Source organism: Dermacentor albipictus, chromosome 5 (assembly GCF_038994185.2).
Source record: "Dermacentor albipictus isolate Rhodes 1998 colony chromosome 5, USDA_Dalb.pri_finalv2, whole genome shotgun sequence".
NCBI classification, from domain to species: Eukaryota; Metazoa; Arthropoda; class Arachnida; order Ixodida; family Ixodidae; genus Dermacentor; species Dermacentor albipictus.
In genome coordinates this window covers 40,287,451-40,312,180 of record NC_091825.1, presented here as the reverse complement: position 1 = coordinate 40,312,180, position 24,730 = coordinate 40,287,451, and the positions used below count along the sequence as shown (strand labels likewise).

At 47.0% G+C, this 24,730-nt stretch overlaps 2 protein-coding genes across 6 annotated transcripts in view; both read right to left on the bottom strand.

The window, feature by feature from the left end:
• The window catches only part of LOC135896856 (uncharacterized), a 162,928-nt gene extending 152,502 nt beyond the window's left edge, over positions 1 to 10,426 (bottom strand). For 2 of the 3 annotated variants that reach the window (XM_065425353.1, XM_065425357.1), the window contains exon 1: positions 10,121 to 10,426. The gene's annotated coding sequence lies outside the window, so the exon portion shown is untranslated. The remainder of the gene's footprint in view (positions 1 to 10,120) is intronic. The other variant, XM_065425354.1, reaches the window with a different exon arrangement.
• LOC135896855 (uncharacterized) overlaps positions 1 to 24,730 on the bottom strand; it is a 514,087-nt gene that overhangs the window by 20,541 nt on the left and 468,816 nt on the right. For all 3 annotated transcript variants that reach the window (XM_070538351.1, XM_070538352.1, XM_070538353.1), the window contains one exon: positions 19,170 to 19,289. In XM_070538351.1, the coding sequence (XP_070394452.1) occupies positions 19,170 to 19,289 (120 nt within the window). The remainder of the gene's footprint in view (positions 1 to 19,169; positions 19,290 to 24,730) is intronic.

Here is a 24,730-nt window from a genome sequence, read left to right as displayed (position 1 = left end):
GCGGGGAGATCAGCGTCACTGACAAACAATTTCATTTTCGTATTCGTTCAGGGCTGCCCACAGACAAAATACTGCGTGCCATACTGCCTACGACGATTTTTGTGGAGTTGTTGTTGGGCAAGACTTGAATGTCGGGCTTTAGTTTTGCAAATGCAATATTTCCGCTAAAATTGGTAATTAAAACTTTATTATAAAGATATATTTTGTTACTTGTGACGTGAGCCATATTTTCCACGATGCCGCATTTGTATTGGCTGCCAAGCCTTACAGTCTGACAAAAGATGTGCACATGGGCTTATCACACGTTATCAGTGCAGCACCCTGTGTTATTTGGCGCAGGAAAAACAGCGTGTATATTTGCTGCATTCGCGATCTCTGGGAAAGAAGGCGAAGGAGAGGGTGACCCGGGGAACGTGCGCAGTATCCAAGGCGTCTGTACTGGTGCTGAAACCCGGAAATTGTCGATATCCTCGCCTTCTTCGACTACATCAGGGGGGGGGGGGGGTGACAAAAGACCTATGGGCCCCGGGTGCCAGACGACCTAGCTACGCTACTGGACGCTATGTTTTTTAGCGTTGTTTACTTTCGCGTCGATGGAGACGCTTTAATTGCACCAGCTGCGGTTGAAACTGTGAATGCGATTCCATCCACGAACCACCGCCTATTGTAACCGGCGATCTACTCGTGTTCGCTGCTTCGCCTCAACCTGCGACGGGTTGTGGCACGAGCGACAACGTACAGTGGAATGTAGTGTCTGGGCGCTTGGAGATCACTTCCTTTTTTCGTGGATTTGGGAAATAGCGACCGCGAACTACTACTTCAGGGAAATACAACAGCTTCTCCCCTTTGCATTCTTCTTATGGTGACTGCCACAGCTCTGCTAAGCACGCGCGGGCGTCTCACCATCTTCCAACGGCAGTCAACGCGGAAATTCCTGCAGCGCAACTCCAGGAAGCGGAAACGCCGGAACCGGAAATTTTTAAATCGGAAATGCCGGAACCGGAAATACCGGAGCCGGATTTGGTGTGAGGGGAAAAGGCGGCGCACAACACAGGTTGTCGCTACTTAAGAAAGCGGCTGTGGCGCGTGGATGGAGGGGCTTTACTCCTGGGCTCCCGCGGACGGCCCGCAGCATTCTATGGAGACGTGATATTTTGGGCCAGTTGCGCGCACCGGTGGTGTCGAAAATTTCGAGAAATGCTGGTAACAGCTTGGATAATGCTGGAGGCGACGTTTATGAGGATGCTGGTTTTTTCTGACAGCCATATGAACGGTGTATAATGATGTTAAAGGAGCTTTGAAGCGAGGACTATACTCCAGACAATTTTTCTGCCTCATTATGAGATGCTTTACTTTGTGCGTATGATCTATTATTGCTTGGGGCCCATCCCTTTGTGTATGTCTTCTTAAGCGAAAGCCTTCGATCCCTGTTTCAACCTCGCGCTGCGAGCTACAGAAAGTATCACGTTACCGAAGGAAGGCCGGAAGTGAAGCAAAGCATCTGCAGCCATGTATAAGAGATGATTACTGATTAGCAAAGTAATGATTTATTAGTGATTGGATTAAGATAAATTATGGTGTATTAAGGAGGATTAACGTGTATTAAGGAGAATTCAGGTGTATTAAAGTCGATGAAGGCGGATTCGGGTGAATGAAGGTGGCTTAAAGTGCATTAGGGAGGATTATGGTGGATTAAAGCGAATGAAGAAGTATTAGGGTCGAGTAATTAGGAATAATGTGCATTAGGGATAATTAGGGTGGATTAAGCGAAACAGGGGAAGGCGTGCAGACTGGGATACAAGACAAGTGGACAACGCGAACACCGCTTCTCCACTTCTCTTGTGTCCGTGTCTGCACGTCTCACCCCCTTTTTGCATTATGAATCCTAACTAACCAGCTCAGCTTTCTGACATTCTAATGTGGATTAGGGTGGATGAAAGTGTATTAAGGTGCATTAAGGAGGACTAGGGTTGAATAAAGCCGATGAAGGTTGATTTGGGCGCACTAAAAATTATAGTGGATTACGGCTTAATAAAGTGGATGAATGAGGATTAGAGTGGATTAAGAAGCACAAAGGAGGATTAGGATGGAATAAAGTCGATGAAGGAGTATGAAGGTAGATTATGGTGAAATAAGATAGGATAGGGTACATTAAGGAGAAATAAGGCTGGTAAAGGTGGATGAAGGTTATTGCAGTAGGCTTTACAACCTTAATCCTCATTCGACCACTTTAATCCTCCCCAATCCTTGTTTATGCGCATTAATCATCCTTAATCTACCATAATCTGTCTTAATACTCATTCATCAACCCTAATTCACCTTAATCCACCCTAACGTTCCTTCATACAACTTAGTCATATTTCACACACCTTAATTTGTATTCATACACCTTAATCCTCTTAATCCTGCCTAATACACCATAATTCACTTTATTATATTCTAACACATTCTGATCAGTCTTAATCCTTCATTATCAGCCCTAAATCGCCTTAATCTACACGCTCAGCAGCAGTGGCAATGCTTGGTTTCGTCGGTGAGCATCTAAAAGAAAAAAGCGTCTTCCAGCTTTGCAGGTTTGTGCTGTATTGCCGTTGTTTTAAATAAACCATATTGTACAGTGGCCACTGCTCCTGAGCCCCACTAATGTCTGATGCATGTACTACTTGTCACGCATTAACCAAAACGCTTCAATAGAAGGCTCGGAGCCTCAGGGATATCTTGAAAAAGATATAACGGACATAATTTGAGAGCTTTCCGGGCTACTGAAGATCAAAGCCAAAGTTGACGCTCTTGATGGTCTACGTTGTGAGCGACATTGAAAAATCAGTGCGTGAAATGTCAGAAAAGTATGATGAAGTACTAACCCAGATGAAGCAGCAAGCACATGACATATCGGGCCTGAGGAAGCGGGCTGCAAAACTTGAGGTAGAAGCCAAAGAACGAGAGATAAGCAAGCTTACACAAGATGTGAATCAACTCGATCAGTAAGCCGAAGATTAAACATGGAAGTACATGGAATTCATAAGCAAATGAACGAAAATCTTATCGAGAAGCTAAAGGAACTGGCTAAACACCTCGAGCTTCCACAGCTCTCGGCAGCAGATATCGAAGCCGTTCACCGACTTCCTGCTAAAGAAGATTGTAATAAATCCGCCCACGTATTGGTACACGTTTCATCTCGCCTAACTCCTGATATTTCGCTCAATAGGAAAAGAGACCTGAGGAAACTAGAATCAAAGGTTTACTTCAACGAAAATCTGACTGTCCATAACAAAAAACTGTTTTGGGAAATGAAATCAAAGGCACGTGAAATAAATTCTCAGTTCGCGTGGATCAAAGATGGCAAAATGTTCGTACGGCGTAGCTTTAAAGACCAGGTTATAAGAATAAGAACAGTGCAAGATCTGGACAAGATACGATAAGGTGTTTGACGGTCTTTTCTTTGGCTATCGCTGTTATGACGCACTAATCTATGGCGTCATGTCATCAAACATGCCACTATTTTGATGCAACTTCTTTCCGACACCTAAAAGTTTCGCGAGATGGAAGGCAGCTTTCCTTGCTTCATTTTAATGTGCGCAGTTTAACGAATAAAATTGAGTTGATTGATACATTGCTGGATGACCTGAATCATCAGTTTGAATTTTTGTGCTGCACTGAAATGTGGTTGGTTGACAAATCTGCTAATGTGCATTTTCCTGGTTACACGTGTGCTTCTGTGTCCCGAAGTAGCAAGAGAGGAGGGGGCGTTGCAATACATGTACAAAATAATTTTCAGTATGAAGTAATATCTGAATACTCGCTTGTAGATTCGTCACTATGAAAGCTTACTGATAAAATGCACCAATTCAACGCTACTTGCACTTTACACACATCCGTCTGGTAATGTTAATGAGTTCCTTGCATACCTTGAACAGATTTTGCATTACCTGCTGTGTATTGTCATCCCTGTCATTGTTACCGGCGACTTTAACATCAACTTACTCTCAGGGGACAGCAATAAGGAACGTCTTAGTGACACATTTTATTCTTTTGGTTGCCAAGTATCATTGATATACCTGCTAGGGTGACCAATAAATCTGAAACTTTGCTTTACCTGTGCTTTACAAATTACCCTGTTGCTCAATCAGATGTTGGTGTATTAACATCAGGAATAAGTAATCATTTGCCCATTTTTATGTTTTTAAGCCGCAATGTTCCCATCATAACCGCTTCAAAGACCATTATCCTATCTTGTTTAAAAAATAACAGGAGACAAAGTTGTATTTTTTCGCCAGCCTGTTGAGGAAGCGAACTGGAGCACTGTACTACAAGAGACTAACCCAGTCATGGCATATGATACCTTTATAGAAAATGGCAACAGATTTTATGACTTAGTATTTCCTCTTGCTGAATTTAAGAAGCATAAGAAGTCCAGAAAACCATGGACTGACGCCACCCTTATGAAGCGCATAAGAGAACGTGATAAGTTGTTTGCCTTGTTCATAAGAACAAACAACATTCCTTATTTACAGCAATATAACAAGCTCAGGAACAACTTAAATTCCGATTTAAAGCGAGCTCGAGACATCTACTGTGAAAACAAGTTTAAGAATGTTTGCAATAATTCTAGAAAATTTGGAGATGGGTCAAAAACCTCACGTCGACAGAAACGGCCAATGATATTTCGGAACTCATGATACAGGGTACGCATTACTCAGATACAGCACTTGTCGACAAACTTAATGAGCATTTTTTAAAAGCCGGGATATCTGAGAACCCAGACACAGACACAGCATGTCACACATTACGCGTTGTGCTGTGTCGTCGATACTCGTCGCTCCCGCTACTGAATTAGAGATTCATGATCGCCTGCAGAAAATAAAAAAAAATGATAGTGCATGTGGCATAGACGAAATGAAGCCTCAGCCTATAAAAGCTATTTCTCATATCCTTGTTCGGCCACTCTCTCACATATTCAACTTAATTCTTTGCACCGAAACGTTTCCTGATAATCTAAAGATTGCAAGGGTGACAGCAATTTTCAAAGGAGGCGACAAAGGCGACCTTCGCAATTACCGTCCCATCTCGGTCTTGCCGATATTCTCAAGAGTCTTTGAACAGGCCATTTCTTCTAGGCTTTCTAAGTTCTTTTCAACAAAACAGCATAACAACCAAGCAGCAGTATGGCTCTCAAAAACAGAAATCTACTGAAGCGGCCCCATTGGAAACAAAAGATAAAATTATTGCCAACGACGAGCACAAACTGTTCACTGTAGGCTTGTTCCTTGATTTCCGTAAAACATTTGACTCGGTAAAGCGTGAAATATTATTAGATAAACTGTATAAACATGATATTTGATGAGTAGCTTTAGGTCTGGTTGAAAGCTACCTTAAATATCGCGTTCAATACACTGCCCTTAATGACTTCAAATCTAGGATGGGGCATATAACATGCGGCGTTCCTCAGGGATCGATTCTTGGGCCGCTTCTTTTTCTAATTTGTGTAAATATTATCGTAAATGTACCACACACGCCACATTTAACATTATATGCAGACGACACCAGCGCTTTCTTTTCCGGCACGGAATTAAAATCATTACTTGATCAGGCTAACGATTGGCTGCAGGAACTGTCAAAATTGCTTAAAATTAACACATTAGAATTGAACATAAAAAACAAATTATGCTATATTTAGACATCGTAATAAACCAGCTCCTGACGAAAACTTTCTTCATTTTCGTAATCAAGTAATCGACCGAGTTACATCATACAAATTCCTTGGTATACTTTTTAACGAATACGTAGATTGGTCTATGCATACAAATACTGTCCGTTCAAATGTGTCGCGAGGGATTGGTATTATATGTAGATTGCGAAGCTTCATTCCAATGTGGTGAAAGAAACAGCTGTAGTACACTTTGGTACACTCGCACATTCATTACTGTCTACTTGTCTGGGGTACCACAACAAAACCTAACATGGAAAGTATACTCGTGCTCCAAAAAAGAGTATTGCGTATTATTGAAGGTGAAACATATCATTGTCACTCAGCTCCAATATTTAAAAAGCAACAAATCCTGAGTATGGGTTATATTCAATAAGAAAATAGCTACTCTAATATATAACCAAAGAGTATCTGATCCATCTGGTTTCGTAAATAAATACCTTCGGAGAGAACACTGCTACGACTTGCGACATACGTTTTATAAACAGGAAAAGCTGCGCACAAACCATGCCACCCACAAGCTTGATTACCTAATACCAGATTTCTTACACAAACACCCTAATTCACTGTCCATTATCGAAAGAAGCACTTCTGTGCAGGCCCTGAAAAAAACTATGCATACCTACCTATTATCATTTCAGTAGGGGCGGACTATGTAGGTAAATGATCACTTTGTAAATGATCACCTCAATTCATGTTGTCATGTGTTCAATGTTGCTCATTATATCGTCTAGTGTTTGTATAATTACTCTTGAAATCATCATATTTTACACATATTGGGTATCCTTGCAGTTATATGTGGTTTCCACAACTTTGTTAACTGTCTTAAACTATGAATTGCTGTATTTTGACTGTTCTTTTTTTATTATTCTCACTAAGTGTTTGCGCTAATGGGTAACTGGCGCTTTGTCAGGCATTTATTTGCCTTTTCACCAGCGTCCACGGAAGACCTTTACACGATTGTCTAAAATAAAAAAATAAAAAATCAACCTTAATCTCCCAGCATCCAGCTTAATCCTCCCTAAGCCTTGTCCATGCACCCTAATCCACCTTAATCAACCGTAATAACTTTTAATACTCTTTTATCAACCATAATTTATCTTATTCCACTTTAATCCACCTTGATCGACCTTAATCCTTATTCATGCATCTTAATCCGCCTTTATCATCCCTAACCCTGCTTAATCCAATCACTAAGTAATCAATAATTACCTTGGCGATTCATTCTCCTTTAGAGGGGTTCCCATGCTTTGGGTGGTCTCTGACTTTCCTCGGATAGGATTGGACAAACTTTAATGAAAGTCCTGGAGGACGTGTATCCTGCAGGACCTTTCTCTTCATTTTCTGTTCCCAATGCGACCTTAAAAGGTGCGGATCTAAAGACTGTGGCCTTAAAGCTGAAAAAAAAAACGCAATGTGTACTAGCTAGCGCTCATCACCTGCAATACCACGTGTACAGTTGCGACTAATTTTTCAGAGCTTGCATTTATTTTATCGGACTGAAACACGTATTGACGTAAGCTAGAAATATTAGCTCTTCTACAAGCCACTATTTTAATTTTCAGTAAAACAGGCAACGGATCCTAACAATCGCGAAATGTGCGATCGAGAGGCCGTATCTTCGCACATAATTGTTCACAGCGGAAAGCAGAATCTATAGTGCTGTGTTTCCGACGGAATAACAACTGTTGGCGACGTGCTGGATGATGGAGCCACCGCTGAATATTAAGCATACTGACACAACCGAATGTTTATGCAAGGTACAAATTACCACAACAAAAACGCTGGTCAGCATGCGGAAGAGTAACAAAATGCAGCATTGTGGGATGGTTTGCTACAAGCAATAAGAAAGACGCCTCATCCCGCAAGCAAGGCTATTCTTTGTCGGAACAAAGTTCTTTCAGCCAATGCTATGCAGCCACTGCTTCCTGCACAAGCCGTTATGCTTTCCTCGTGCCATCATGAAAGTGGTATAACCATCTTCAGGCTTTTTACTGCAGTTATATGCACAACAGCACGGCACAGCACTAGCACATAGAGCAGAGAAGACAGCGTACAACCTTCGCTACGCCAACCTAGAGCGCAGAGGCAGCCGAGCCGAGGAGAAAAATGGCGTGACCGAAAAAGAAATACATAATAAAAACGCAAGATCCGCGTTTTCCAAGGGCAACAGCAAGGAGACCAATTGCCGTGCAGAAAAACGGGGGCAAAACTGGTTGCCCCGGGGGGGGGGGGGTCACGCAAGAGGCGAGGAGGTTGTGCGGCGGCGGCAGAGTTCCCCAAAAAGTGGTGGTACTTTCAAATTATGAAGGCACTCTGGCGCCACCTGCCACAGCAATGCGGTAGCACTGGATAGCTGGCTGTGCGGCTCGGCAGGCTCGACGCGTGTTACTTCGCACCCACTGCACTTGATGTCGGCCACGGTTGGGGCCGTTCTAACGCGACAGCGTTAAGGAGCTCGTGTCGCAGAAAAGCCGGTGTCGTCGGTGTTGGCGTCGGCGGCATTCGCCGTGAGCGATAAATCCCAGCAGGCAATTCATGAATAAAAAACAACTTGCAAGATGGGCTAGGTGGGAATCAAACTAGGGTCTCCGAAGTGTGAGACGGAGACGCTACCACTCAGCCACGAGTTCGATGCTTTAAACCGGTACAAAAGCGCCTCTAGTGAATGCGGTGTTGCCTCAGAAACGAGCTGCTTCTGAGGCTCAGGCATGCGTCGCTTGCTCAGGCACACATTTCGTTGCCGCACCGAACGCTGCGTTGCTCGACGCTCACCGCGTCCGATGCGGGGCGCGTAGTCGCTGCGCCGTAGCCCATTGTCTTACACCCCTTGGCGGGTCGACGGAAACGCTGTCGCGTTCCACTCTTGAAGGCGAAGCTTACGCGTCCTCCAATTTTTTCCTTTAATAATTAGCCATCTCCTTTTTTCTCTGGTACGTCTTGCGACAGTGCAATGTCATGCGCTTTATGGGCAAACGTCGAAATTACGGAGGTGCGAAAAAGAAGAAGTGGAACAGCGACACTGCTGCTTAAGAGGCTCACAACCACGAAATACAGCACTGGATAAATTAGTAGACGTTTCCTGGCAGGCCTTAAGACATAGAACGTCGAAAGGAATGGATCGCAACTGTTAGGAGAATAAAGAGTCAGCTTCTTTCATCATGTCTGTCAGAAGGGCTTGCTTTGTTAGTAGTGCTACATGTGCGCGTTTCACAGCTTGTGCAACGCCAGTGGTCATGGCCAGCTCAGCTGCTCAACATTTGAAAGATATTTGTGACGACTGCTGATTTGACGACTGCTTAGCGTAGCCTGAGCATCTTATGTGATCAGGTTAACGCTGGCGTCTGTGATGAGCAATATTTTATGACGAGGATGCCAATTTTATGCTGGCGAGCGCTAATTCAGAGAAGATGCTCGTTTCGGCTGCTCGCGTCCGGGGCGCAAGTTTCACATGGTGCGATTCTTCTTGCGACTTCCCATTTGTGAAATCGCCTTCCAAAAGCAAAGAAATTCGCAAGTGAAATCAAGTCACTATATAAATTCAGATGTCGTGGGTAATAAATCTCATTTTTCGGCCGCAGATTGTTCCGAATGGGTCCCAAACGAATCAACCAGGATATGCTCTAAGAATTTAATCGCAGGAGTTAAAAATCACAATCGAAAGCCATCCTGACAAGCACCCCGCGTTTTTTCTGGACGCTTGCGAAGTGCGACAAGCTGATGAAAATAGTCTAACAAATAAAAAGACCTCATAAATAAGGGCTCGTTTGTCGCACTTAACGCGCAAAGCGACTCGTAGTTCCGCCGATAACGTCGGCAAGTAGGTAAGCAGGTCCTGGTTCTGTGTTCAGCAGTGAACCACGACAGACCGCTTACAACTGCTTCGGAACAGCATAAGCTTTCGTTTGGCGCCGTGCCAGACGACGACGAATCATACAGAACGTAAGAGCACCGTGGTGTCACAGAGTCGCTTTTTTTCAAAATCGCCCACGACTGGATCAAAATTCTAAATTTCGAGCAAGCATGGTCATTGCAACACGGTTCAACAATTGGAATCGAGTTAGTTTAGCTCACTGGGCACAACGGTGCTGACGGCAGCCCGGGATAGCAATCGTGAACGTCGAGTTCGATGGGCGGATCGCAATGAACTGGATGCATATCGAGCAACATCGCGATCTAAAGTGAATGGGGAGCAGTACCCGGTCCAGATTGAGCTGTATGGTGATCTAAAGTAACAATGTGAGATGGCCATCTTATGATAGGCCGCGGCTCACAACGCGCCGGAGCGAAATTAGGCATGCATTGACAACAGCAAGGCGTCGTTTGAAAATTGGTCAACCTATAAGACGCACAGCGCTTTGCGAATGCTAGTTTAGTGACTTAAGTATTAGTGTTACAGTAGGCTTTACTCACGTACAGGATGACTTCGTACAGTTGTTTTGCCTGCTGCTAACGGCACTTCGCGTGAACGTCCAGGCCGGCTACTTCTTTCGCGGAGACAACATGTGAAGTAGCGTACAGTTTGTCTTCGCTGGTTAACGCAGCAGCATGAAACTATTCTTCGGTTCCTTAAATGTGCCTGAACACCCAAAACGTATTTGTGACGTCGCCGAGGACTACGCCTGAACATTCGTGCACACAGAAAACGGTGAATCACGGATATGCGTGCAACTTTCGGCGACACCTGCACGTTACACGGCGCCGCTGCCGCACAGTGGCGCCCCCTGTTCACTGGATGGAGCCTATAGACCTTTCGCTGTTTGCAAACAGCGTGAAGTTACTGCGACTGCCCTTCTTATCTTCCCCAACTCCGAAGTTGGCGCTGGTTGACAGAAAACGTTCATCCGTCCCGTTGTCTGCATAGAAGCGCTGCTTGTATCTAAGATGCTGCGCTTACAATTTTTTGCGCATTGCCCTCTTCTTGAGTGACAGCATGTAGGAACTGCGCTTCAAAACTGACAGTCCAGGTTTTAATGGCACAACATTGCTGTATTACAAAGTGCTTGTTATTGCCAAGAATGGCTCTCCCGTAATGAAACAGTCACAACAATTGCATTACTCTTGCAAAGCGAATATCTAAACACAGAAGATGAACCCTTATCCAGTGTCGAAAAAGCACTTTGCCTAAATGACTGGTCATCGAAAAAAAATTGTATTGCATTGGGATCAATTTATTCAATTTGCGTACTGTTAAGCGATATGTACTGTACTGTTAAGCGATATGCAAGATTAAATTCACCACCAACTATCAGCCATAGCCTAAAGTGGCGTCTAAATTCCAATGGGGGCTGAATGCAAAAATCAATGTTTACCGTGAATAAGTGCCTGGTGAAATTTTGCATGGTGTAATTTTGACCACCGATAGGTGGTCGAAATTAACCCGTAGCTCTACCTTACACCGTGCTTCATTATTCACTCTGCTAATTAGGGATGCTAAACGCCATAATAATTTAGCCGATTAACCGTCGCAATGCGAATACTTGAAGCGTGTAAAAATAATAATACGTAATTCATTGTTCCTTAACTTTGCTGTGCCTGCCATCACTCTCTGCAGCCTTTAAGTTTAGAAGAACAAATTTTTTTCGACCTTATATGCATCATCACAACACAAATTTCGTCTCGTAAATGTAAGTATAACAACAAGAAATAGAAAGAGAAAGCGCACTGTTTTAAGGCCCGTGTGATCTGCGATGATGCGCGATAATTTTGGCAGGTCGCCTTTTGTGCAATCCCCGTGGCGCAGCGTACACACGCAGCTTCAGCAATGGTAGAGAGCATGTTAGCACCTGCACATTCCTTGTGACAAGGCGTTCGTTGTTCGAGGAAGGGTGAAAAAATTCTGGGCGCCTATTTAGATCCACACCTTAAAACTCATAGGCTATGCTCAATCTTTCTCTTCACAAAGTGGCGCCGGCACTGAGATAGACCCGCTCGCTAATCGTCGCGTCTCGTTCATTCTGAATTGTACAAAAAATAAAAATAATGGGCCCTGAAGTGTTGTCAATGCCTGGTCACTGAGACTTCAACAAATATATCATTTTAGTTTTAAAGAGCCAAGGTTTCCTAGCCGGACTGGCTTCTTCAGCGGTCAGACGGCCTGAGGTGTCTCAGTGCTTCAATGCACATCGCAGCGCCAACGAGCAGATGACGACGAAGTCCGCGAACGCGCGAGCGGTGCGAGCGCGCAAGGAGAGAAAGTATTCCCAGTGACGTCAACGGCGATTGTACGCGGCACTGTTTAGAAAGGTAAGGCGTTCTACGGTGCCGACGCCCGTTAGGTCACCTTTTTACATCTCTTCGCATTCGCCGTACTAGTATGGTGGTAGAATATGCCTTCCCAACTATGCCTGCCCAAGGAGCTCTACGGCGATTGTGCGCTGCGCTCTTTACGAAGCTTAGGCGTCGTACATATCCAACGCTTGTTTGGTCAAAGTTTTCAACATATGCGCTCTTCGCCTGATACCATGAAGTTACAATATGGCTCCCTAACTATCCCTGCCCTGCGACCTCAACGGCGATTGTACGCGGCAGTGTTTAGGAAGGTGACGCGTTGTACGGGGCCAACGCCCGTTACGTCACCTTTTTACACATCTTTGCGCTCGGCGTGTAAGTATGGTGGTAGAATACGGCGTCCCAACTACGCCTCCCTAGCGAGCTCTAGGTCCATTGTGCACTCCACTCTTTACGAAGGTGAGGCGTCGTATATATCGAAGGGTTTAGAAACGTCTTCGCGCCTGCTGAGCTAGCATGGTGGTAGAATTTCGATTCCCAATTATGCCTGCTCAGCCACCTTCACGGCGATTGTGCGCGGCACGGTTTAGGAAGGTGACTTGTTATAAATAACCTATGCTCTTTAGGTCCCCTTTTACCAGGCTTTCCCGCCTGTGGGGCAAGCATGGAAGTCGACATGGCTCCTCAACAGTCGCTGCCCACCGACCTCAGCGGCGATTACGCGCTGCACTCTTTACAATTGTGACGCGCTGTATATAGCCCACGCTCACTAGGTCCGCTTTTTACACGTATTCGCGGCTGAAATGCTGCATGGAGGCAGATTTCGCTCCCCAACTGTTCGCGACCGGCGAGCTCTGCAGAGATCATGCGATGTACCCTCCACGATGGTGACGCGTCTTAGATCGCTAAGGCTCATTGGCTCAACTTTTTACAACAAATCGCGACTGCTGTGCTCGAGGTCATGAGGCATTGCGTATACAGGGTGGCCAGTTTCTCTAGAACAATCTGTTCAGCATCCTTCAACAAATCTGCTGTTACCTGATTCTCCCCAGCTGCCTTCCCCCTTTGCATATCTCCCAAGGCTTTCTTTACTTCTTTCTTTACTTCCCATGACCTCGAGCGTACCGGAATCTTGGAAAAAGGCTAACATAATTCTAATCCATAAGAAAGGGGACGCCAATGACTTGAAAAATTATAGACCGATCAGCATACTGTCAGTTGCCTACAAACTATTTACTAAGGTAATCGCAAATAGAATCAGGAACACCTTAGACTTCTGTCAAGGAAAGGACCAGGCAGGATTCCGAAAATGCTACTCAACAATCGACCATATTCTCACTATCAATCAGGTGATAGAGAAATGTTTGCAATATAACCAACCCTAATATATAGTTTTCATTCATTACGAGAAAGCGTTTGATTTTGTCGAAACCTCAGCAGTCATGGATGCATTTCGGAACCAAGGTGTAAATGAGCCGAATGTAAAAATACTGAAAGTTATCTATATCTGCTCCACAGCCACCGTAGTCCTCCATAAAGAAAGCAACAAAATCCCAATAACGAAAGGCATCAGGCAGGGAGATACGATCTCTCCAATGCTATTCACAGCGTGTTTACAGGAGGTATTCAGAGACCTGGATTGGGAAGAATTGGGCATAAAAGTTAATGGAGAATACCTTAGTAACTTGCGCTTCGCTGATGATATTGCCTTGCTTAGTAACTCAGGGGACCAATTGCAATGCATGCTCACTGACCTGAAGAGGCAATGCAGATGAGTGGGTCTAAAAATTAATCTGCAGAAAACTAAAGTAATGTTTAACAGTCTCGGAAGAGAACAGCAGTTTACGATAGGTAGCGAGGCACTGGAAGTGGGAAGGGAATACATCTACTTAGGGCAGGTAGTGACGGCGGATCGAGATCATGAGACGGAAATAATCAGAAGAATAAGAATGGGCTGGGGTGCGTTTGGGAGGCTTTCTCAGATCATGAACAGCAGGTTGCCATTATCCCTCAAGAGAAAAGTGTATAATAGCTGCGTTTAACCAGTACTCACCCACGGAGCGAAAACCTGGAGGCTTACGAAAAGGGTTCTACTTAAATTGAGGACGACGCAACGAGCTATGGAAAGAAGAATGATGGGTGTAACGTTAAGGGATAAGAAAAGAGCAGATTTGGTGAGGGAATAAACGCGAGTTAATGACATGTTAGTTGAAATTAAGCCAAAGAAATAGGCATGGGCAGGACATGTAATGAGGAGGGAAGACAATCGGTGGTCATTAAGGGTTACGGACTGGATTCCAAGTGAAGGGAAGCGTAGCAGGGGGCGGCAGAAAGTTAGGTGGGCGGATGAGATTAAGAAGTTGGCAGGGACGACATGGCCACAATTAGTACAAGACCGGGGTTGTTGGGGAATTATGAGAGAGGTCTTTGCCCTGCAGTGGGCGTAACCAGGCTGATGATGATGATGATGATGATGATGATGATGATGCCGTGCTAGCATGGAGGTAGAGCGTGACATCGCACCAATGTCTGTCAGCGTGCTCTACAGCGTGGTACATGGCCAGCATTCGTTCCGTTACCTTTTTACAGTGCGTCGCGCCTGTCGAACTAGCATGGAGGTAGAATACGCCTACCCAACTATCCCTACCAAGCGGGCTCTACGGTGAATGTGCGCTGCAGGTTGGCGATGGTGAGGCGTCGTACATAGCCAACGCGCGTTAGGTCAGCTTCTCACATCGTGTCGCGCCTGCCGTGCTAAGATGGGAGTAAAGTATGGCTCTCCATCTATCCCTGGCTACCGAGCTACATATCGGCTGCGTGCTCCACTCTTTACGAAGGTAACGCATTGTGCATGGCAAAGCCGCGTCGGGTCACCTTTTACACGGCTTTGCGCCTGCCGTGCTAACATGGATGTCGATATGGCTCTACAACTGTCCCTGCCCAGCGACTCTTCGGCGATTATGCGCTGCACTCTTTACGATTGTTACGCATTGTACGCAGCTAACGCTGGTTAGGTCAGCTTTTTGCATGGCTTCGCGCTTCCTGTGCTTGTGTGGGGGTGGAATTAGGCTTCCTGACGATGCCTGCCCATCGAGTCCTACAGCGTTTGAGCGCTGCACTCTTTAGGATGGGTACGCGTTGTAAATGCTCATTCGGTCAACGCTCGTTAGGTCAGCTTTTAGCAGGCTACGCACCTACCCTGATAATATGGAGGTAGATATGACTCCCTAACTGTCCCTGACCTGTGAGCTGCTCAATTGAGTCTGCTCACAGGTCAGGTCAATGCTCAATTGAGTCACCATGCCGCAGTAGGCGACCATATAGGAGACATACTTGACAGCTGTGACAACTGGCAACCATTTGAAACGCGTGCCAGTCAAGGAGCCGGCAATCCCATGAGTAGGCTACTTTGAGTCACCTCTGTCCCTCCCCCTTGCAACTGCCCCAAGACCGCTGTCAATTTATTCACGGTATGGCTAGAACGCAGTACAAAGAATTGGGATCCTCTACCGCCAACGTATCCCGCGTATTCATCTCCGGCCTTCCGAAATAACATTTCCCATACGTGCCGAGTGATCTTCAAGCCGTCGAAGAAAAAGAAAACAGATGCGCCCCCTTTGAACCACGGCATCCGTCACATCGATTGAAATTCTCGAAGGAACCAGTGTTGCGTGCTGAGTGGCTCGTTCGGTCAGTGCCACCTGTCAGTACCAGCGCCTCTCGCCAGCGAGCCATATGTCAATTGCGCGCTGCACTCCTTAGGAGCGTGACGCATGGTACATGGCAGACCATCGTCAGGTCACCTTTTTACACGGCTTCGCGCCTGCCGTGCTAGCATGGACGGAGATATGGCTACACGACCGTCCCTGACCAGGTTCTGTACGGCGATTGGGCGCTGCACTCTTTGCGATGGACAAGCGTTGTACATAGCCAATTCTCGTTAGGCCAACTTTTTACACGGCTTCACGTCTACCTACCGAGCATGGAGGCAATATATGGGTAATGGAGGCAATATATGGGTACCCAGTGATGCCTGCCCAGCGAGCTCTTCGGCAATTGTACTCTGCACTCTTTAAGATGGTGACGCGTTGTGCATGACCAAGGCCCCTTGGGCCATCTTACACGGCTTCGCGCCTGCCGTGCGATTCTGGGGGTAGGATATTGCTTCCCAACTACGCCTGCCTAGCGAGCTCTACGACGACTTCCCCGTTTACGGAGGTGACGCGTCGCACATCGCCAAAGTTCGTTCCATTACCCTTTTGCACCGCGTCGCGCGGCCGTGCTACATGGAGATAGAATATGGCTCCCGAACGGTCCCTGCCCAACGACTTCCGCGGCGATTATGCGCTCTGCTCTTTACGATGGTCACACTTTGTACATAACCAATGCTCGTTAGGCCCCCTTTTATCCGGCTTCGTGACTGCCGTGCTAGTAAGGGATACAATATGGCTTGCCAACTATGCCTGTCCAGCAAGGTTTAGGGCAATATTGCGGTGCACAGTTAACGAAGGTGATGCGTTGTGCATGGCCAACGTTTGTACCGTTAGCTTTTTACAACGCGTCGCATCTGCCGTGCTAGCATAGAGGTGGAATAGGAGTACCCAACGATGCCTGCCCAGCGATCTCTACAGCGTTCGTGTGCTGCATTCTTTACGATGGTGGTGCGTTCTAGATAACCAATGCTCGTAAAGTCACCTTTTACACGGCTTCGTGACGGCCGTGCTAGTAAGCGATAGAATATGGCTCCCCTACTATGCCTGCCCAGCAAGGTTTAGGGCAATATTGCGATGGACACTTAACGAAGGTGATGCGTTGTGCATGGCCAACGTTTGTACCGTTAGCTTTTTACAACGCGTCGCATCTGCCATGCTAGCATAGAGGTAGAATTGGAGTACCCAACGATGCCTGCCTAGCGAGCTTTAGAGCGTTTGTGTGCTGCACCCTTCACGATAGTGGTGCGTTCTACATAGCCAACGCTCGTTAGGTCACCTTTTACACGGCTTGACGACTGCCGTGCTACTAAGGGATAGAATACGGCTTCCCAACTGTGCCTGCCCAGCAAGATTTAGGGCGATATTGTGGTGCACACTTAACGAAGGTGATGCGTTGTGCATGGCCAACATTTGTTCTGTTAACTTTTTACACTGCGTCGTGCCTGCTGCGCTAGCATAGAGGTAGAAAAGGGATACCCGACCATGCCTGCCCAGGGAGCTGTAGACCGTTTGTGTGCTGCACTCTCTACGATGGTGGTGTGTTCTACTTACCCAACGCTCGTTGGTCACCTTTTACGCGGCTTCGCGCCTGCCAAGCTAGCATGGAGGCAGATATGGCTCCCGAAATGCCCCTGCCCGGCGAGCACTACGGCGATTATGCGCTCCACGTTTTACGATAGTGACACGTGGTACAAAGCGAGCGCCTATTAGGTCACGTTTTTACGCGGTTTCACGCCTGCTGTGCTAGCATTAGCTGGTGACATCAGGGCACAGACTCGCGCCGGCCGTGTGCTGCATTTCGGGCGGTGGCCGGGCACATTCTGCAGTGTTTTCGTTTGTTCGCCCTCGTTCCCTCTGCTTGGATACTTATGGTGGTCGTCTCTAATATGTTTTTACAACGTCTTCATTCGGAAAAATATATTCAAAGAGCTTCTCCCTTCGACAACAATACAGTTCTCAACGGTAACGTTACCACGCCAGCCAGAGAAGCACAGACAAGCCCATTGCGGGGTTTTTCTTTTATGCGCGGATCGTCAACCGCAAAAACATAGCATAGAAGAATACACTTATTGTCGCGGTGCAACAAGTATGTCAAAAACGCTGGCTATATATGACCTCTACAACACTAACTTGATTTTAGTCCGCTAAAAATGTTTGGCCCTGCCGAGCGAGCCCTACAGTGAATGTGCGAGCACACTTTACGATGGCGATGCGTTGAACAATGCCGAGGATATTTAGGTTGTCTTTTTATACAGCGTCCCACCTGCCGAGGAAGCATGGAGATAAAATAAGGATACCCAACTATCCATGCCCAGCGAGCTCTACGGTGATTGCGCGCTGCACTCTTTACGAAGGTGACGCGTTGTGCACGACCAACGCTCGTTTCCTTGCCTTCTTACAGGACTTCGCACCTGCTTCGCTGGCATTTTCTTAAACGCAGTAGACCTGCCGAGCCCGTCATTTGTGACTTCCTGCGCCATACTTTTTCTTGTGCGGCGTCCTCTCTAGTTTCGAGAAAAAAGTCGTGACCCACTACTCAAACATCTTTTAATTCACTTATTTACACATGAACGTTGTAGACTACAACATCGATATAAAGTATTGGTTCGATACAGAACAAGCTTTTCGTCCACAGCAGATTAAATGTTTTGTTGACCATAAGCGAGTCAAACATTCTCCGTGCTGTCACAGCGAAGATGGCTGTTTAATTGCAGTGCATGCTCCAGAATCTTTCAGTGCGGCTGATTCAAGCGTTCGACTCCAGAGGATTTGTTTTAGGGACCGTCTACTCCGCCCTCGCCATCCCTCCTATCGCTGTCGTAGCACTGCCGCGGTGCCGGCGGCGGGTGCTTCTTGCCGCCTCGTGCGTGATGCAGGGCTATCCGCTCCTCCATCTCCGCATCGCGTGGCTGTGCGGCTCTCAGCCGCGTCTCTCGTTTCCCCGTTTGCGGGACGCGTTCCTCAGTGGCATTTGTCGCCTCTGGCAGCGCTTGCGTCCAGCTGTCCGTCAGCCACCTCCACTCTTGCTCTATACCTCCCCTTACCTGGCGCAGTGCTATTGTGGTAACTTGAAAGACCATCATAGCGTTTCGTCCCCTTACTTTTTCTTTCCATCCCAACCTTCTGCGGCCACATTGAGGCCCGTCTGTGAGTAAATTAGTGTGCGACCTTTACTCACCATCCCTGCTCTCCACTCGTTTCCTCATGCCACCTCTAAAGAAAGATTAAAATTAATTGCTAATCTCCTTCCCCTGCTTCTCCGCGGTGGTGCGCCAATATAAGATTGCGGGATGGCGCGTCTCCGAAGCGCCGGATCGATATCGGCGGATCGTGGTGTGTGCTGCCCAATGCGGAACGGAGAACCACCTCCGTTCCGTACTTCGTGTTCTGTATGCCATTGCCTGTTGTTGAAATAGGGCAACATCTGTGCTCAAAGCTCACATTACCAAGAAGCGCAATCGTGGCCATTTTTTTTGCTCTGCGTAAATAAAATACAAAAGATATCGACATTGACTCACCTTTTCTTTAAGGTATTTAGGAGTTTCATATATGTAGTAGTGACTCATAATTTTTTGCATATGGCAATCACATTTGCTCTGCTTATATTCACTACCGTTGTTCATGACACTTGAGCACAACTGCAAAAAAGGCGTAAGGTCTTCGTTAATATAAAAAAATTCACATTTTGGTGTAATATAATGATTGAAGCAACGCTGTTGAGCAGCGAGGATTTCTTATTTTCACTTCGTGCATTAATACGTAAACGGAATTATATTGTCACGTGGTAGTGACGTTAAAGAACACAGTAGCAGTACTGTGAAAGACAAAACTAGCTTTTATTGGGCGAACCTGTGCCCACAAAACAGGTTACACTTAAAGCGCAACGATGGCGGCGAACACGCTCGGCGATCGTCGAAAATCTGATCAGCGGGTCAAGCACGTCGGCTTTTATAGAGCTGTCATCGAATGTTCCAGACTAATCGTTCGGACCCGCATGCCTTCCACAAAGTTCTACACCATTCGCGTCAAGTGATGCAATCAGATAACATAAGGTTCAGCGACAACAGACAGAAGATAGAAGCATCGATAACGTTCCAGAAACTTCGGTACATACAGGCGCGTCCCACGCTGTGCGATTACGTTTGTTAGGCTGCGAAACGTGGTTGCCCGATAAAGATAAGTATACGTGTCAATATTGCCGTTTCATAGGCGACGGACGCCATACCTTTCGTACACCTTGGTTGCTTTGTCGTTCAGCGTGCTCGGACATTTTGCGTTTGTATACTTCTGTGTTTTAGCGTTATGTCTATCAATCAACGCTGTTCGGCAGTCTACGCCGCCAGGAAACATTCGAATATGTACATGAGGCACTGATATTTCAGTTCTGTAATTGTGTTTTTGGCTATGCGTAGGTGCTTTGCGGGTGACCAACGTTAAAACAAATAAACAACATCAGCGTAGGAGATCACAGAAGCTTCGGCTGCATTAGATGTTCCACTATAGCGAAAACGTGCAAGAGCTTCGGAATTGGCACAAGAGGAGTTTTCTAATAAGTAGCCTGCTCGAAAAGAGCAAATCGGTGCGTAATACAAGGATATTTCTTCGTAAGTGCTTGACTGTAGCTGGCCAGCCGCCTTCGTTTTTATGTCTAGCATCAAAATCGGCATCAATTTCTTCTAATTATAGTTTGGGAGGGTTATGTAAACACGGGCCCTAGTGAATAAAAGGCCTCTCACCAGCAGCAGTTACATTAAACTGGCAAGCGCAGTGCATGGAATGCGCGCTAGCGATCTTGTCTGCTGTGTCTTAGATCCCTACGAGTAGTGGAAAGAGCTTAAATTTGAAACCAAACGCCATTTGCCCTTCTGCTCGCAGTTGCCCCGCACGCAGCCGGAGAATCAACGTTTATGCCCTACCCTAAGTGTGCCTACTTACACGGGAACGTTGTGACGTAGTAACATGTGTCTTCGACAGTTATTCAAGACACCAGATATTTGTTTAGTATGGTCACGTAGTAGTGACGGTGAATAATACAGCTGTACAACTGTGAATGACAAAACTAACTTTTTACCGGGCAAACGTGTGTCCACAAAAGCAAGTTTCACTCGAAACACAGCAATAGCGGTGAACCCGGCTGGCGATCACCGAAACTCTGATTTCCCGGTCAAGCGCGTCGGCTTTTCTACACGAGTCAATGAAGGCACCAGAACAATCGATGGTGCCTGCGTGTCTTTCAGAAAGTTCAGCACAATTCGCGTTCCACGTTACAGAAGCTCCAGTGACAAACAGAACCAATGATAACATTCGTGAAAGTTTCGATACATACGGGCGCGTCCTGCACTGAGCGATAACATATTTAAGAGAGTGAAAAGCGCTCAGCCGAAAAAGATAAGAAGTCCACTTGTCAATGCCCCCCTCTCAAAAAGCTTCGTCCCAATGCTGCAATTATGACAGAAGAGCGAAACACAAAATCGAATTCGTCAAAGAAACCATGTTCAATTTAACACGGGTAAAAAAAAGGAAAGTCCAGAGGTCAGCTACGCAAATTCTCAAGGTAATTAGCGCTGGTCGAAAGGCTTAAGTTGCACAACATGGACTATTTGGACATGGACATGGATATGGTCATGAACTACGTGAGCTGCACCGCTGTGAAGCCGAAATGCCATCTAGTACGACCTCAAAGTCAAGTGCGCCAATGCGTCGGATAGTCTTGTAGAGTCCGAAATAGTGGCGTAAAAGCTTCTCGCTAAGTCCTCGTCGGCGTATTGCCGTCCAAACCGAAACACGGTCGCCAGGGTGGTACTCGACGTAACGTCGTCGAAGGTTGTAGTGTCCTCTGCTTGTGTGATTTGTCGACTGTTGGTCCTCTGCTGGTTCTTCATCCGCAGGCGAGCGAACTCTCGGGCTTCCTCAGCGCTTGCGATAGGTGGCCACGTCAAGATTGTCTTCATCGGTGACGTGCCGCAGCATGGTGTGGTCTTCGGAGTCCTGCCGCAAACCAGCTTGAACACCGGGATCTGTGTTGTTTTTTGCACCGCCATGTTGTAAGCGAAGATTACGTACGGCAGGACGGCATGACAAGTCTTGAGCTCGATGTCGACGTACATTGCGAGCATGTCGGCGGCGGACTTATTCAGGCGCTCTGTAAGGCCATTTGTCTGTGGGTGGTAGGCAGTTATCCTCCTGTGCCTTGTCTGACTCTACTGCTGAATGGCTTGGTGAGCTCCACTGTAAAAGCCTCTGTCGGTGATGATTACTTCTGGGGCGCGATGTCGCAGCAGGATGTTGTTGACGAAGAGTTTCGTAACTTCGGCTGCGCTACATTTCGACAGAGCTTTAGTTTCAGCGAAGCGGGCGAGATAGACCTTCGCCACGACAATCCACTAATTTCCGCATCTTGACGTCGGAAACCATCCCAACAAATCCATTCCGATCTGCCGAAATGGTCGGCAAGGACGCTTGATCGACTGTGGTAATCCCGGTGGCTTCGTAGGTGGTCTCTTGCGTCACTGACCGTCTCGGCACTTCTTCACCTAAAGGGCGAGGTCGGCGTTCGCGCGCGGTCAGTAATACATTTTTTTGTGCGGGAGAATCCGAGGTGCCCAGAGGTCCGATCATGATGTAAGGCGTGCAGTACTTCTGGAAGCAGCGCTGAGGGAAGAAGTCAAGGGTATTTGGCGCAGACTGGTGAGAAGATCTTTACGAGTAGGTTGTATTGAAGCGATCACAAAGATAATCCTCCAATAAATGCCCTAGAGACAATGGTGGTGTGCCCTTCCAAATATTCGACGAGGCTATTCAACTCCGGGTCTGCTCGTCGGTGTTCAGCGAAGTTTTCCGCGCTTATTATTCTATGGAAGGCGTCGTCGTGTTCGTGGTCATGCGGTGGCGGGTGAATGGGGCGCGTGATCGGCAAAAGACATCAGAGTGTTTTCGTCCAGACTTCTAGTATGCAGTGATGTATACTAAGGAGATCCAAACCCACGGGAAAGAAAGGCTCGCGTGGAATGTCGATTGGCTGTAAGTGCCCGGTAGGAAGCATTGCTGACTTTTTGCTATGTTGACAGGGCTTGCAAGCAGATACAAAGCGCCATACCAAGCGAGCGAGGCCAGGCCAGTAGAAGCGTCGGCGCACGTGGTCGTAGGTGCGAGAAAACCTAACGTGGCCGGCAGTTGGGGTGTCACGAATCTCCCGAAGCATGGTTGAGCGGAGATGTTGAGGAACAAAAAGGAGAAAGGGAGGACCATCACGATGAAAACTGCGCCGGTACAGTATCCCGTCGTTGAGGGCGAAGCACCGTAACGATGGATCAGTAGGAACAGATTCCATTCGGTCAATAAGGGTCCTCAAAGTAGCGTCATGGCGTTGCTCGTTGGCCATGTCGAATAGTTGGAAAAAGGAAAGAACACCTGCGGAAGCATCCATGTCGGTGTCGGCGGGCGTGTGTAGGGGGTAGCGGGACCAGCAGTCGGCGTACTTGTATAGGCGACCAGACCTATACACCACCGAATAGGAATATTCCTCCAGCAGCAGAGCCTATCATCCAAGCCTCCCTGTGGGATCCTTTAGGACGAAAGCCAACAGAGGGCATCGTGGTCTGTTACAATAGAAAAGGGCCTGCTTGATATCTATGGGCAGAATTTCGCCACTGCCCACACAACAGCCAAACATAAGCGCTCGGTTATAGAGTAGTTCCGCTCCGAATGTGACAAAAGACGGCTAGCTTACGCGATGACGCGTTCATGGCCGTGTTGAACTTGTACCAAGACGGCACTAATTCCGTGTCCACTGGCGTCGGTGCGCACTTCTGCAGGGGCCGAAGTAGCATAGCGTCCTAAAATCTGTTGGGTCGTGAGCATGGTGGTAAGGCGAGAAAAGGCGGCTGCCTGGCAGGATCCCTATGAAAATGGCCCGCTTTTCTTCAGGAGATCTGAGCGAGGGCGTGGTATGGTGGCAAAGTTTTAACAAAGTAGGGGAAGTAAGAGCAAAGGCCCACGAAACTTCGGACATCTTTTGCGGACCCTGGAACAGGGAACACTTTCACGGCGCGAATTTTCCCTTGGTCCGGTCGGATGCCAGTCGCATTGACTTGTACGAAAACAGTATAATCTCTCGGTGGCCGAAGTTCCATTTCTCAGAGTTGAGCTGTAGACCGGCCTTGCGAAAAACGGCAAGTACAACTGAAAGGCGCTCATTGTATGCTGAATGAGTGCGAGAACACAATAACATCATCTAGGTAGCAGAGACAAGTCGACCACTTGATTTCTTGAAGTAATGAGTCGATCATATGCTCAAAGTTAGCCGGTAGTGTTGCATAGCCCAGAAGGCATAATTTTGAATTGCTAAAGACCGCAGGCGTTGCAAAGGCGGTCTTTTCATGATCTAGTTCATCGACAGCGATTTACCGATATCCCTACCGCAGGTCGATGAACGAAAAATGCTGTGCCCCGAATCGGCAATCGAGGGCGTCATCAACACGAGGTAGTGGGTACACGTCCTGCTTCGTGATGCGGTTGAGGTGGTAGTAATTGACGCAGAATCTTCATAAGCCGTCCTTCTATTTGACGAGCACATCAGGGGACACCCAAGGACTTGACGATGGCCCAATAATGTCTTTCGCAAGCATCTTGTCTACGTATGTTTTGATGACATGACGCTCCGAAGCTGAGACACGGTAGGGTTACCGATGGAAGGATGATCGCCAGTATGAATACGATGTTGTAGAAGTGACGTCTGGCCCAAGGATTGCTTGTTCAAGTCGAATATATCCTTGTAGGAAAGCAATAGACTGCAATAGATGCCAGTGAACTTGCCGGGTTCTTGCGGCTGAGGTAGAGCAACGTACTGGGTATGTGTAATCGGCATTGGAGCTGCAGGCGCGGTGCCTTCCACTGGAAGCATGGTCCGAGGCTGGGTGAGACGTCCGCTGCGGAGCTTCCTGGAGAAGAAGCCTACCCCGAACCTCCACCTAAATGTCAGGGGTATAAAGCTACTTACATGGTGTATTTACAGGGTGTATATAAACCGCAGCCGAGAATCCCGAGAGGCTGTTGTTACTTCGTCGTCTTCGCCGTCGAC